The following is a 13,915-nucleotide window of genomic DNA, read 5'->3' as shown; positions in this document are numbered from 1 at the left end:
AACATCTAGTGCTGGCAACAGGGTGGGAAACAGATACTTTCATAATCTATTGATGGGGAGGAAGGTGTATAAGGCATAGTTTTTTTCTTTGGTAGAGCAATCTAACAGAAACTATCAGAAATAAAAATGTACATAGCTCTTGACTCAGCTATTTCACCTGCAGGAATATCCTATAAAGAAATACTGGCAAAAATTTATATAGTAAAGTTCATTGCAGGATTGTTTGGGAAAAGAAAAATGTATTAACAACCTACATAGAAGTAATAGTTCATAATTTATGCTACAATACCTTGCACTATTATGTACTCATTAAGAAACATGAAGCATAACTACATTTACTGACATGAATTCTCTAAAACAAAGTTTAAAAAGCAACTCGAAAAAAAAGTGTAATTGCTGAAAGAAATTAAAGACCCAAAGAAATTAAAGATCTAAATAAATGGAAAGACATCCCATGTTCAGGAACCAGAAGACTTATTAAGATTGCAATATTTCCCAAATAGATCTACAGATTCAACACAATCCTTATCAAAATTCCAACTGCCTTTTTGCAGAAATGGACAAGCTGATCCTAAAATTCAAACAGTACTGCAAGAGACTTCTGAATAGCCAAAACAATCTTGAAAAAGAACAAAGTTGGAGTACTCATACTTCCTGACTTCAAAACTTACTACAAAGTTACAGTAATGAAAACAGTATGGCATAAAGGACAGACATATAGATTAACAGCACAGAATTGAGAGTCTAGCAATAAACCCATATATCTATGGTCAATTGATTTTCAACAAGGCTGCCGAGAGCATTCAATGGGAGAGAATAGTCTCTTCAACAAATGTGCTGGGACAACTGGATAACCACATGTAAAGAGTGAAGTTGGATCTTTATCTCATACTATATAAAAAAAATAACTCAAAATGGATCAAAGACTCAAAATACAAAAACAAAACTATAAAACTCCTACAAGACAACATAGGTGTACATCTTTGTGACCTTGGATTTGACAACAAATTCTTGGATATGATATCAAAGGTACAAGCAACAAAAGAAAACAATAAATTAGCCTTCATAAAATTAAAAACTTTTGTGCATTAAAGGATACTATCAAGGAAATAAAAAGATAATCCACAGAATAAGAGAGAATATTTGCAAATAGTCTATCTGATAAGGGTCTGGCATTCAGAATATATAAAGAACTCTAACGATTCAACAACAAAAAGACAAATCAATTAAAAAAGGACTTAGAAATTTCCCCAAAGAAGATAAATAGCCAATCAACACATGAAAATGTACGCAAAATCATTAGTCATTAGGGAAATGCAAATGAAAACCACAATGAAATATCAATTCACACCCACCAGGATGACTAGAATAATAATAATAATAAAAAAAACAGAAAATAACAAAGGTTGGTTAGGATGTGGAGAAACTGGAACCCTCATATATTACTGATAGGAATATAAAATGGTGCAGCTGCTTCAGATAACACTTGAGTGGTTCCTCAAAAAGTTAAACATAGAATTGCTGTATGATCCAGTAATTCCACTCCAACATAAAGTGAAAACAGGTGTTCAAACAAAAACTTACACATAAATATTCAGAGCAGCATTATTCATAATAGCCAAATACTAGAAACAAGCCAAATGTCCATCAACTGATGAATGGATAAACAAAATGTGGTATTATCCACACAATGGAACATTATTCAGCCATAAAAAGGAATGAAGTACCTATATATGCTACAATATGAATGAACCTTGAAAACATTAGGCTAAGTAAAAGAAACCAGACACAAAACGCCACATGTTGCATGACTCCATTTATATGAAATGTCCAGAACGGGCAAATCCATAAAGACAGAAAGCAGGTTAGTGCTTACCACAGTCTGGGTGGAGGGGGAATGAGGAACGAGTGGTTAGTGGGTACACACTTTCTTTTTGGTGTGATGAAACGTTCTGGAATTAGATAGTGGTGGTGGTTGCACAACATAGTAAATGTACTAAAAGCCAATGAATTGTACACTTTAAAAACGGTTAAAATGGTGCATTTTTATGTTATGTGAATTTTACCTCAACAACAAATATATATATACGTTTCAATAAAAAAATTTTTTAAACTCCAAAAATGTGTATATATACCTAAGTGCATATGAGTGTACAGTCATAAAATGACCAAGAAGGACATATAGCAAATTATGAAAAATAGATATCTACAGGGATAAAGTGAAACTGGGAAAGTCTTAATTTTTTATTCTATAAACTTCCTCATTATTTTGATTTTTTAAACATTAACATCAATTCATACTTTTATTACTTTTACAATTACAAAAAGTTGAAAAGCAAAATAATGAAAAAGAAGCTCAAGAGAACAATTTTGACCAGAAAGGAATTAATAATCATGGGAATTAAAAAGCACTGATTTTCTGACTTAGGCTGTGGAATTTATTCTTACAGATTTTAAACAACCTTTCAATTCATCTGCCCCAAACCGCAGAGGTGTAGATAAGAGTTCTACTGAGTGTCTACTGATAAAAAATAACAACTTAACTTGTCAACAGTGTAAAGATCCTTTAACATCAAAATATTTATGTTCCCTCTTATGGGTACATACCTGTCTGGCTGATCCACTAGCTTGCCTTACTTTTTCTGCTACTCCTCCTAAAAGCTGTACAAGTTTTGTCTGCTTCAAAAGTTCTTCTCTGAGTCCTTTTCCTCCTACTGAGAGGAGAGCGCCCAAAACATGTTCATATCGGGCACCAAACTGCGCATCATGAAGGGCATCCCTGAGGAGCCTAATACAGCAAAATATTTATTAGCTGCTTCTGAGAATTGGACAAACATCTCTCAAAAAACAATTTAATAAGTTCAATTTTAAGTACGCAGGAACTTATTTTAAGCTATATAAGCAAGTAAAAACTCATTCATTATTATAGAGCTCTAACATGCCAAATATCTTTGCGAGAGAAGGTTTTGTTATTTTTAGTTTTATTTCTAAGGACATAAAAATTTAGCTTCTTTAAAATAATGCCTTCAGGGGTTGGCCCCATGGCCGAGTGGTTAAGTTTGCGTGCTCCGCTGCAGGCAGCCCAGTGTTTCATCAGTTCGAATCCTGGGCGCGGACACAGCACCGCTCATCAAGCCACGCTGAGGTGGCATCCCACATACCACAACTAGAAGGATGCACAACTAAGAATATACAACTATGTACTGGGGGGCTTTGGGGAGAAAAAGGAAAAAAATAAAATCTTAAAATAAAATAAAATAAAATAAAATAATGCCTTCAATAAAACACCTGATATCCACAGTAAGAAGTCTGAACATACCCTTCAGACTTTCAGAATATGTCGTCTCTATAAATACTAGGATTGGAAGTAAAGTACTTAAGAAAATTTAAATCTTACCAATATAAATTGTGTGCTATCTGTATATTTCCCAGTGCTCTGGACAAAAGGAAGCGCACTAATGAGCTGTTCAAGTAAATTTCATATTTCAAAGCCTATAGGCAAATGAAAATAAGAATTACTAGTGGTCAAACTCATACTACGTTGTTAGGATAAAATTATCAAAAGAGAAACTATATAAGGCAAGTATTACTTTTATTGATGAAAGATGATACTGATAAAAATGAAACAGATGAATTAACTTAGGCTAAATTAATGAAATCAAGCAGAAAAGTACAGACCTGGGAATAACATTCCTTAGCTAAGTTTAAACAGCTCATAAAGAAAAATCAAAGAAAAGCTCAAGTCTGGTTTATTCTGAGAATCTAAAAAGTCTGAGAATTAAAAACCCAGGTACATATATATAATATTCAAGCGGGGCAGCTGACAATAGTGGAATAAAATTCACCCTAAATCCAAATGCAATGTACCTCAACATTCCCATACTACAAAAGTACTTTTAATCAAAACAGAAGGGGGATCCCTTAGCAAGTTTCCTAGTCACAAAAACTTGGGGGAGAATAAGAGAGTAGTAGGTAATCTAGTAAAAAGTTCACCTGCACAAACTGTGGAAGAAGATCTGTTAGTTCATCATCACTAATAGCCTCGATCCAGGTCACCGCTAGGGACCTCACTTCCTGATCAGCAAATCTAGAAGAGTACCACAAAATCAAGATTTGACAGTGATTTTTTTCTAATGAAGCTTATTTCCTGAAAACACAGTTTTAATCTATTTCTGACAAAGAATATTCAAATACCTCTTTATTCAAAAGCAATGTGCTTCTTCTTTTTCTTAGAAGAAAATCTTACTGTGCTATACAAATGCAATTTTGGGACTGTTTAGAAACCTTAAGCTTAAGAAAATTAATTTTGGCCCGCATCATAAAAATATAACAAATTATTCAAAATTTACAACATAACTCTCTCTTTAGGTTAATTTTAAATGATATGACATCCCTTTTCAAGAACCTCAATGCATAAGATATCTCATAGAAATGTACATTTACATATTTATATTGTATTGAATTGCTTTCATGTTAAAACAAAGGGAAGTACTCCTGCAATATAACACCTTACTGGAAAAACTGAAAAACAATAAAATGGAGCAAATAAATTCAGTCACAGTTGACTTACTTTGAATCAAGAAGCTCTAACGCAGTCAGTGGGTGCAATGGAGGCCACTCCTGAAGCAATGAGTAAGTTTTGGCAAGATTAACCCTTTTCCAGTTTGGGGCACTTGCTAGTACTTTAGGAAGACAATTTGGGTGTTTGAAGCAGTAATAACGTTTCTCCCACAAAAAGGCTTTATCTTCTTTAGAAAGTCTGCATACAGAACAATTAAATTACTTCTCAATGATATCATAATGACAGTTATAATCTCAATGATTAAAAGTACACCAAAGAAATTTATTTCATTTTAGGACAGCCACTCTTGGTAGAATCATTAATACTAATTTGGACTGGAAAAACGCAAACACAAATACAGCAAACACCACTAATTTGCCCTAATTTGAGAAATAAAAAGAAATCATTCTGCCTTGATAAAAGAGTCCTAGATATGAAAATGAAGGATAATTCAGTACAATAAAAATTTATTGGGCTCTAAACAGATGCCAGGCACTAGAAATCAGAGTTGAATAAGCAGAACCCACCCTAAGAGATAGCAAGGATTTCATCCATTTTATACCAGTAAAATCAAATGTCATGCAAAAAACAAATGCTATTACAAAATGATAGATGATTATACAGCTCAACTGAAGAACAGTCAAAATAAAAGTGACTTGTTTTGGGGATTCTAATTTAATCTTAATAACAAATGTTTATGTGAATGAAATATTTCACTATTTTACTACCCATCCATCTACTTTTGTGTGTATAATACATGCACTGAAATGTATTCATTTCATGTAGAGTACTAAAAAATTCAAATATTGCACAAAGGTGCACACTGAAGTCTCTCTCCCTCCAAAGCCCCTCCCAGTGGCAACTGCCTAAGCCTGTATATTCTTCCAGAGATAGTCTATTCATAGAGAAGTATATACACAGGTGTATGAAGATTCTGTCTTCCATTATGTTAATAGTAACACACTATATACATTATTCTCCTTGCTTTCTTCATTTAACATGTCTTACATATTAGTACATACAGCCATAACTTCATTCTTGATAGTTACATAATCCTCCATTGGATAAATGTACCATAATTTAACTCCTATTGACGAACAGTCCCTATTAGTTTTACAATAATCCAAATAAATACTGCAATGAATATTCTTGTCTCCATAAGCAAATATAACAGGTTCTCTCTAGGGTATATAACTAACTACAAGTGGAATTATAGGTCACAGACTATGCACATTGTAATCTTTATAGATTTTGCCAAATTGTTCTCCAAACGCTTTTCAGAGTTCTGCCAACAGTATAATGCCCATTTTTCTGTATCCTCATCAAAACTTTATATGCTGAGGCATTTTAATTTTCATTAATCTGACGTGTGTGAAATGGTATCTTATATTAATTTACATTTCCTTGATTATTGAGAAGTTGAACACCTTTTCAGAGGTTTAAAAAGCATTGTATTTCCTTTCCAAAGAATTACCTGTTCATTCCTTTGCCAACGTTACTACTGAGTTGTTGGTTTTTCTATTGATATGAAAAGGTTCTTTATATATTAAGGAAATTAATCTACTGATATTTACTGTAAATATAGTTCCCAATCTGTTGTTTGCCTTTTGATCATGTAAAGTTTGACTTGTACAAATTTCTGAATTTTATATAGTCATATAGTCTTTTTATATAATTAAAAATAGAAGTAGAAAACTTTCCATACCAAGAACATTGCTAAATCATGAACTAAATCAGGGCATTTAATAAACCATTAACTTGAGCTTTACATTGTAAACAGAATCAAAGGAGCATACCCAAGTGATGAGTCTCTGTGAAGAATATCAAGAAGTTTCCCTTTTATATCGTTCTCCAACGTTTCTAAGTTGTGTTGCTGTATAATGCTTCTATCAACTTGAGGAGTGGTATAAATGATATCAAATGTAGGAGAAGGAAAATCAACCTTAAAAATTTAACAGAAGTTGATCAAATTACAGCTGAACAGTCCACATATCTGCTACATTAACTTCGTCTTTGAGAAAACTGATTTTTCTTAGCCATCCGGGTGACTTTTAGATTGAATGGTAAATTAGTGCTTGTCCTTCTGCTGAAAGTGATTACCACTGTTGGTAATTCTCAATAGCATGTATATTGCTGGGATGGGTACAAACGCATTTTTTTTTTACTGTTTCTTAGAAATAGGAAATGATTTATTGACATTTAAATCCTAAGACTGAAACAAGATCAATTAGGCTTATTTAGTAACAACTCAAATCATGGTATACATATACCTTTTATAAAGAAATTTAAATTTAAACCTCTCCCCAAGTCAAAAAGTACCATTACCTGTAACACTATTCTTTCCATCACATATCCTTTTTTGGGGACTGTTCCAGGAACAGGGTTTGTATGTGACGAAGTCCAAAGATATAAAAGCTTTGTTCCACATGTTAAAAACCTTCATGAATATAAACAGAAGAATACCGTGATTTTCATTTTAAAAATTAATTCAAACCTCACAACACATGGTAATGAATTTGAAATGTTAGTATTCAAACATTTATTAACACCCTCTACATAAAAAGAATATCATCTTTAGGAACATATCCGAAGGAGTCACTTTCCATAGTGTATGGATACTTTAGGTAAATGTACTGAAGTGTGGAGGTTGGAACAAAGGGAGGGAGAATGAAAGAACGTATCTTGGGAGGAATGGGGCTGAGGACAGAACACAGGTAAAGACTCAGAGTCATCTGTCCCCAAAACAACTTCCAGAAATAGGAAGGTGAAGGATAGTCTTTGAAGATCATCTACAAAGGAATACATCTCGAGGTGGTGGTCTGGATTATAGAACTGCTCCCTGACTCTTCCCACAAGAACAAAAACACATGCCAAGAAAACCAGTACCTACTTTGTGACAAAGCACTAACGGTTTGAGATGACAAGTTGTATCTGTGCCCTAGGTCAGGGGTCAGCAAACTTTTTCCTGTAAAGGGCCAGATAGCAAATATTTTAGGCTTTCTGGGCCATAAAATCTGTGTTGCAGACTCAACTCTGCTGTTACAGTGCAAAAATGGTCATAAACAATACATAAATAAATGTGTGCTGTGTTCTAACAAAACTGTATTTACGAAAAATAGGCAGTGGACTGGAGTGTGCTGACCCTTGCCATATACTACCAATTTATGGCCTGCCTAAATTAAAAACATTTATCAATAAAGATATTGACATATCTTTACACAGAAGAAATTTCTAAAAAATAACATAAGCTACCTGTTTATAAAAGCAGGAAACTAAACACTTGATCAAACTTTGTTAATCTTATTGAAACAGCAAATGGCCTTTCCCAGACTAAACTCCAATCTTAATGTATTCTCTTGCAGGTTACCAGCCTTTAAATCTTTGACACATTATACTCTGTTTTTCAGAACCACCCTTACCGCCAACTATTTTAAGGCAAATTCCAATCTTATTATTTCATCTGTAAATACTTTTTTATATCTCTAAACAATAAACACTTTTATTTTAAAGTAAGTACAATACCATTACCGCTCCTAAAATAATTAACAATAATTGCTTAAAACTTTCAGCTAGCCAGTCAGTATTCAAATTTTCCTAATTGTATCTCAAATTTTTTTTTTTTACAGTTTGTTCAAATAAGGAGCCAAGCAAGGTCCAACACTTGTATTTGGTTGATGTCTTTTTAAGTATCTTTTAATTCATGGGTCAAGAAACTCCAGCCTGTCATCTGGTTTTGTAAACAAACTTTTATTAGAACAAGGCCACACTCATTCATTTACATACTATCACTGCTTTTGCCTTTGCTTTTGCATCTGTGACAGAGACTATATGACCCACAAAGCCTAAACTACTTCCATCTGCTCCCCTTTACAGAAAAAGTTTGCTGACTCTTGTTTTAATCTGTATATTCTTTCTCTCTTTTTTATCCCCTGCCATTTGTCGAAGAAATCAGGTCTTTTGTTCTGAAAATTTTCTATATCCTGGATTTTACTGACCACATTCCTCTGGTGTCATTTAGCATGTCCCTTTGTCTCCTATATTTTCTGTTAAGTAGTGGGTAGATCCAGAGGCTTGATCTGATTCAAGTTTAGTTATCTGGCAAGAATACTTAATACTTTATAGGTTGTATTGTATACTACTTCCTATTGCATCAAATAAAGAGGCACACCTTGGTTTCTCTCTCAGTAACGTTAAGATAATCAGTTTGTTCCAGTGCTGTCAGTCGAAACCATCCATTATAAAGCTCCAGAAAAGTTAATCACTTAATGGTCTTAGGCTGGAATTGATAATCACTGCAAATCAATGGTTCTCAACCAAAAGTGATTTTGCCCCCAGTGGACATTTGGCAATATTGGGGGACATTTTTGGTTGGCAATTAGGGGGTACTACTGGCATCTAGTAGGCAGAAGCCAAGGATGCTACCAAACACCCTACAATGCACAGAACAGCAAAGAATTATCTTGCCCACAATGTCAATAGTGCCAAGACTGAGAAACCCTGGCCTAAATCTATTATTTCAGTAGGGGTTGCAAAATTTTGATATTCTAATTCTATCATTCTTTCTGCATTAGCTGGAATTTTCCTATAAACACACTTTCTCATATCAATTACTTGGTAACTCTGCGATAAAAATGTAAAAGAAAGAAAGGCAGGTTAAATGCTTGACTCTGATTATTTAAAAATGAGTTAAGAACTCATTTGTTACTGAGGCTGACTGAAATTCCTCTAAGTCATTTGGCTTCCATGACAGTGACTTCATCAGGTTATATGCAGGTTGTACCTTAAACATAAATTATTTTTAAAAGAATTTCAAGAATTTTAATTTTAAAGTTTAAATTTCAAGAATTTTAAAAGAATTTCTTATCACTATAGTACTACAGTACTTTAACTGAACTAAATCATTAACACTTTGTTTCTCTATATGTAATAATGTAAAATTATCCTCCCTCTTAATTTCTGAGTATTTCTTGAATGTTAAGTCCTAACACTACCTAGATCAACTAGACTACTTGGCAAAGTCTTGAGCTTAATACCATCTGCTCAGAGTTTTAATAGCAGTGTTGGAAGCAAACTATTTAACTGTCAGACAGAAGTCAACTGCCCTTTACCTTATTCTCTTGAATTCTGAAAGAATGTTATGTCATTCATCTAAAATAAACATCTATTACTAGACAACAAAAGTGGCAAAAAGCAATGGTACTTCTCTAATGAGGCATGATCTGAATGAAGCAAAGACTCCCAGTGCTTTCAAGAGCAGGAAGGTTGTCAGCACTGACTTATTTATAAAAACTAATGATGGGGCCAGCTACTCCACTTCAGTGGCCTGGGGTTTGCCGGTTCAGATTCCAGGCATGGACCTACACACCACTCATCAAGCCATGCCGTGGCAGCATCCAGCATACAAAATAGAGCAAGAGTGGCACAGATATTAGCTCAGTGACAATCTTCCTCAAGCAGAAAGAGGAGGATTGGCAACAAATGTTAGCTCAGGGCTAATCTTCCTCACCAAAAAAAATAAAATTAATTAATGACAATGATGCAATTATCTTTAATTTTCTCACATAACTATTCCCTGACAGTAATTTAACAAAGACAATTGAAAGCACAATTCCTCTCCTTCATGTGGCCAATATTCTGTTTTAGCATAGTTATGGATTATATTTAGCAAAAAGTTCTAAATACATATCATTAATAGTAATCTCTTCAACTGCTTTTTTCTAGCCTTTGGCAATTCAAAATTATGTCAGGTGTCAAATTTGAGCCCACCAAAAGGTAGAGAATAAAAAAATCTTATACTACTTCCTCAAATATGGGGGAAGTGACTAAAAGGAAGAAAAATATAGAAATAAAAGTTATATTTAAGTACGTGGAAAAAGAATATTTCAAGAACAAATTTCTGAAGTCAGTGTTCCAAACATCACATGATTTTAATAAATTAACAGAAAAGCAAACTGTGCTTGCCATTTCAGAGAAAAAAGGAAGCAGAACTAAATCAGCAGAACTGTTTCATTCTTAATTTCTAATTGTTTTATTGTAGGTTAAATAGATCAGTTATTAAATCATTTCCAAAACCATCCCATGGGACACAATGTTTCAAAGATATATTCTAGAACAAAAAAAAGTACCATGGTATCAAATAAGTTGAGAATGGCAAACAACTGTTAAAAACACAGATCCTGGGGCCAGACTGCCTAGATTCAAATCCCAATTCTACCGATTAGTTGAGTGCCTTTGAGCAAGTTACTTAAATAGTTGAATTTTCCCCTCTGTGAAAAATAATACTACCACCTACTTTCATCAGGTTGTTGTGAGGAATGTAAGGATGTATATACAGCACTGAGACTAACACCCAACAGAATAAATGCTATGTTTGTTATTACAGTAATATGGTTATTAAACACAATAGGCCTCCTGACTGCAGAACTTTAGAGATACTTCAACATGCTAATGTGTATTATCACTCTCCAAAATGTTACCACGTTCTATATGAAACATCTCAAACTTATTCAATTGATTTTTTTTCATTTAGGAAGACTCTTAACGGTCTCATGGAACATACTATTACTTAAAACATAATTAAAATAGTCAGCTGAAAGGCCAGATAGATTACACTATCCCAATGGCTATTAGTAGACACAAAGCTGAAAAAAAAAGAATTCTTTTACCCCTAAGGATCAATAAGTTTTTGTACATATGTGGGACCTTTGGAGATTAAAGGCCAGGGGCCCATAGCAGTTAAGAGTAGATCAGTCAGGTAAAGAAAAGGAAATGTGTGGTTGCAGACTCTGAAACTGGAGATGGATGGGAAAGTGATGAGAAGGGGAAAAATGGAGTTGTTTTATTAATATCAAGGGAACTTGTAAGACCATGAGTATGATGTCAATAATATAGTGCTTTGCATGAATGACACCTAAAGAGTGAACCGGCTGCTGCTTTACTCCAGGAACAGTGAGTGGCAAACAATCCTCTGAATATCCATATAGATATGTTCAAACTATAGCAGAATAACTTTGGTTTCCTCTGGTCTGCATCTCTGAAATGACCTCCTGTCATCATACTGGAAAAATTGAGGCAGCTCATTGTCTCATCTACATCACTGTTCCCCACCCTGTCCTCTAGCCAATTCTCATGCTGCAGATGTGTCCATAGCAACTCACCATCACGACTCAGTAACACTTACCGTTTAAAGTCAAAAAGAGGTAAAGAAACTTTGCCCAAAGCTTCTGGCCCCTTTCTCTGCTTATTAGAATCAGGAGAACTTCCACTGCTCTGATTTAAAATTCCAAAAAGAGTAAGGTGAAGAAGACATTCTAATGGCAATTGTGATATCTGGATGGGAAAAATGATTCTATGGGGGGAAAAACGTATTAATAGAAAAAACAAATTAGATTGAATAGGAACTGTAACCCTTTAATGAGACTGACAATTAGGTATTTTATTTGACTTATCAAATAATCTTTAATCCTGAGTAACCTTTACTTAAGTAGCAAGCTGACTAACATGTACTGTAAAAATCTTAAAATAAATTTCATTAAAACTTCAAATATGTAACATTTCTTTCTTCAAAAGTTTGTTAGTGCCTTTATTCAAGACTTGTAAAATGAAACGACAGCAAACAAACACACAGCATTGGAGATTGGATTGGTGGTTACCATAGGGGAAGGGGGAAGGAGGGACGGCAAAAGGGGTGATTAAGCTCACTTGTGAGAAGATGGACTATAATTAGTTTTTGGGTGGTGAACATGATGTAATCTACACAGAATTTGAAATACATTATGATGCACATCCGAAAATAAAGAAATAAATGAAAAAAAAATTTTTAAATAATAAGAAAAAAAGACTTGCAAAATGTCAATTTCTAGGCTAAATAATAGTGGTCATCTTTATTTCCTTTATGAAAAACTAGATGAATGTCCATGAGTATTTCTGATTTGGGATGTATGCGTGCACATTACATACACAAACAGATATACATGTTTACCAATTCTTTATTTTTTTTTTTAAGTCTGAAAGGACATATAAGGTCAACAGTGGTAACTCTGAGGAGCCAGGAGATGGTAAGTTTTGAAAATAAAGTGACACTTTTTACCCTACATGCATTTTTGTATTATTTGATTGCTTTCACAGATGTGTTATTTTTATAACTTAAAAAATAAAAGATAGGAATCCATTTAATAAATGCAGGATAAAAAGTAAAAAGCAGGGCCGGCCACATGGCAGAGTGGTTAAATTCACGCGCTCCGCTGCGGCAGCCCAGGGTTCGGATCCTGGGCGCAGACATGGCACCGCTCCTCAGGCCACGTTGAGGCGGCGTCCCATATGCCACAACTAGAAGGGCCTGCAGCTAAGATATACAACTATGTACCAGGGGGGATTTGGGGAGGTAAAGCAGAAAAAAAAAAAAAGATTGGCCACGGTTGTTAGCTGTTAGCTCAGGTGCCAATCTTTAAAAAAAAGAAAAAAAAAAAAAGTAAAGAGCTCTGCAACTGCTTATCTACCTAAATAATAAAAGCATTTCCTTAGTTTAAAAACAATATTTTAAAAATATAAACAGTGAAAAATATCACCTTATACATGGATTTAAGATAATTTTTAAAATCTGTTAACCAGAAACTAGGCTTCACATATACAGTGTTACAGAATAAATACTAAACTAAACATTGTTATGAAACATCATCTTTCTAGAATCATACGTAAATTTATATTTTTAACTTGACAATGTCTAGGAACAATTAATGGAATATTTCTGCATTTAACAATATGCAGATCTGAAAGACTATTTCAGACTTTTAAATGAGAATTTCAGTCTGTTCTATAGAATCACACCAAGAAGAGATCTCAAGATGTCAGTCAGTATTTAATGAATTTTAATGGAAAATGTAATAAAAATTAAGCTAGGATGTATACATGGGAAAAAGTAAAGAACAGGGCATACTGAAAGAATAAAAAGCCAGAAATTTCACTTACAGTTCATCCCATTTAATAAGATAGAAGAAATTCTTATAAGTGCCAACCTTCTTTGATTGAATAGGTTTAAAAAGGTCCTTTCCATTATAAGACAAGGAACATATCAAATAGTATTTTTCATAACTGAGGAAAGAAAGAGTTTAATTTGATTTTTATTTAATAATACAGATTAGTTAACTAATACAAATACATATCCTTACGCATTCTTTCCTAAAAGTGACTACTTTCTGAAATAATCTGGTCACCATTCATTTCAATTTTTGGAAAAAACCCTGAAATTTAACTGTTGCAAATTCTACACAAACAGAAAATAGGTAGAGCAAAGGGAGTAAAGAGGGGAACATATATCCTAGGTGCCACTCTAAGGGGCCGTAACAATACCTGCTG

General features: G+C 33.8%; 1 protein-coding gene across 3 annotated transcripts in view; it reads right to left on the bottom strand.

The window, feature by feature from the left end:
• The window catches only part of PIK3C2A (phosphatidylinositol-4-phosphate 3-kinase catalytic subunit type 2 alpha), a 91,419-nt gene that overhangs the window by 21,518 nt on the left and 55,986 nt on the right, over positions 1-13,915 (bottom strand). For all 3 annotated transcript variants that reach the window (XM_046685057.1, XM_046685056.1, XM_046685059.1), the window contains exons 12-19: positions 13,529-13,651; positions 11,742-11,909; positions 6,887-6,998; positions 6,358-6,503; positions 4,571-4,759; positions 3,994-4,087; positions 3,398-3,492; positions 2,608-2,788 (exon numbers count right to left, since the gene is read on the bottom strand). In XM_046685057.1, the coding sequence (XP_046541013.1) occupies positions 2,608-2,788; positions 3,398-3,492; positions 3,994-4,087; positions 4,571-4,759; positions 6,358-6,503; positions 6,887-6,998; positions 11,742-11,909; positions 13,529-13,651 (1,108 nt within the window). The remainder of the gene's footprint in view (positions 1-2,607; positions 2,789-3,397; positions 3,493-3,993; positions 4,088-4,570; positions 4,760-6,357; positions 6,504-6,886; positions 6,999-11,741; positions 11,910-13,528; positions 13,652-13,915) is intronic.

The sequence above is a fragment of the Equus quagga genome, chromosome 14 (assembly GCF_021613505.1).
Source record: "Equus quagga isolate Etosha38 chromosome 14, UCLA_HA_Equagga_1.0, whole genome shotgun sequence".
Lineage (NCBI taxonomy): Eukaryota > Metazoa > Chordata > Mammalia > Perissodactyla > Equidae > Equus > Equus quagga.
The sequence above is the reverse complement of the archived record's forward strand: the minus strand, read 5'-3'. Positions and strand labels throughout refer to the sequence as shown.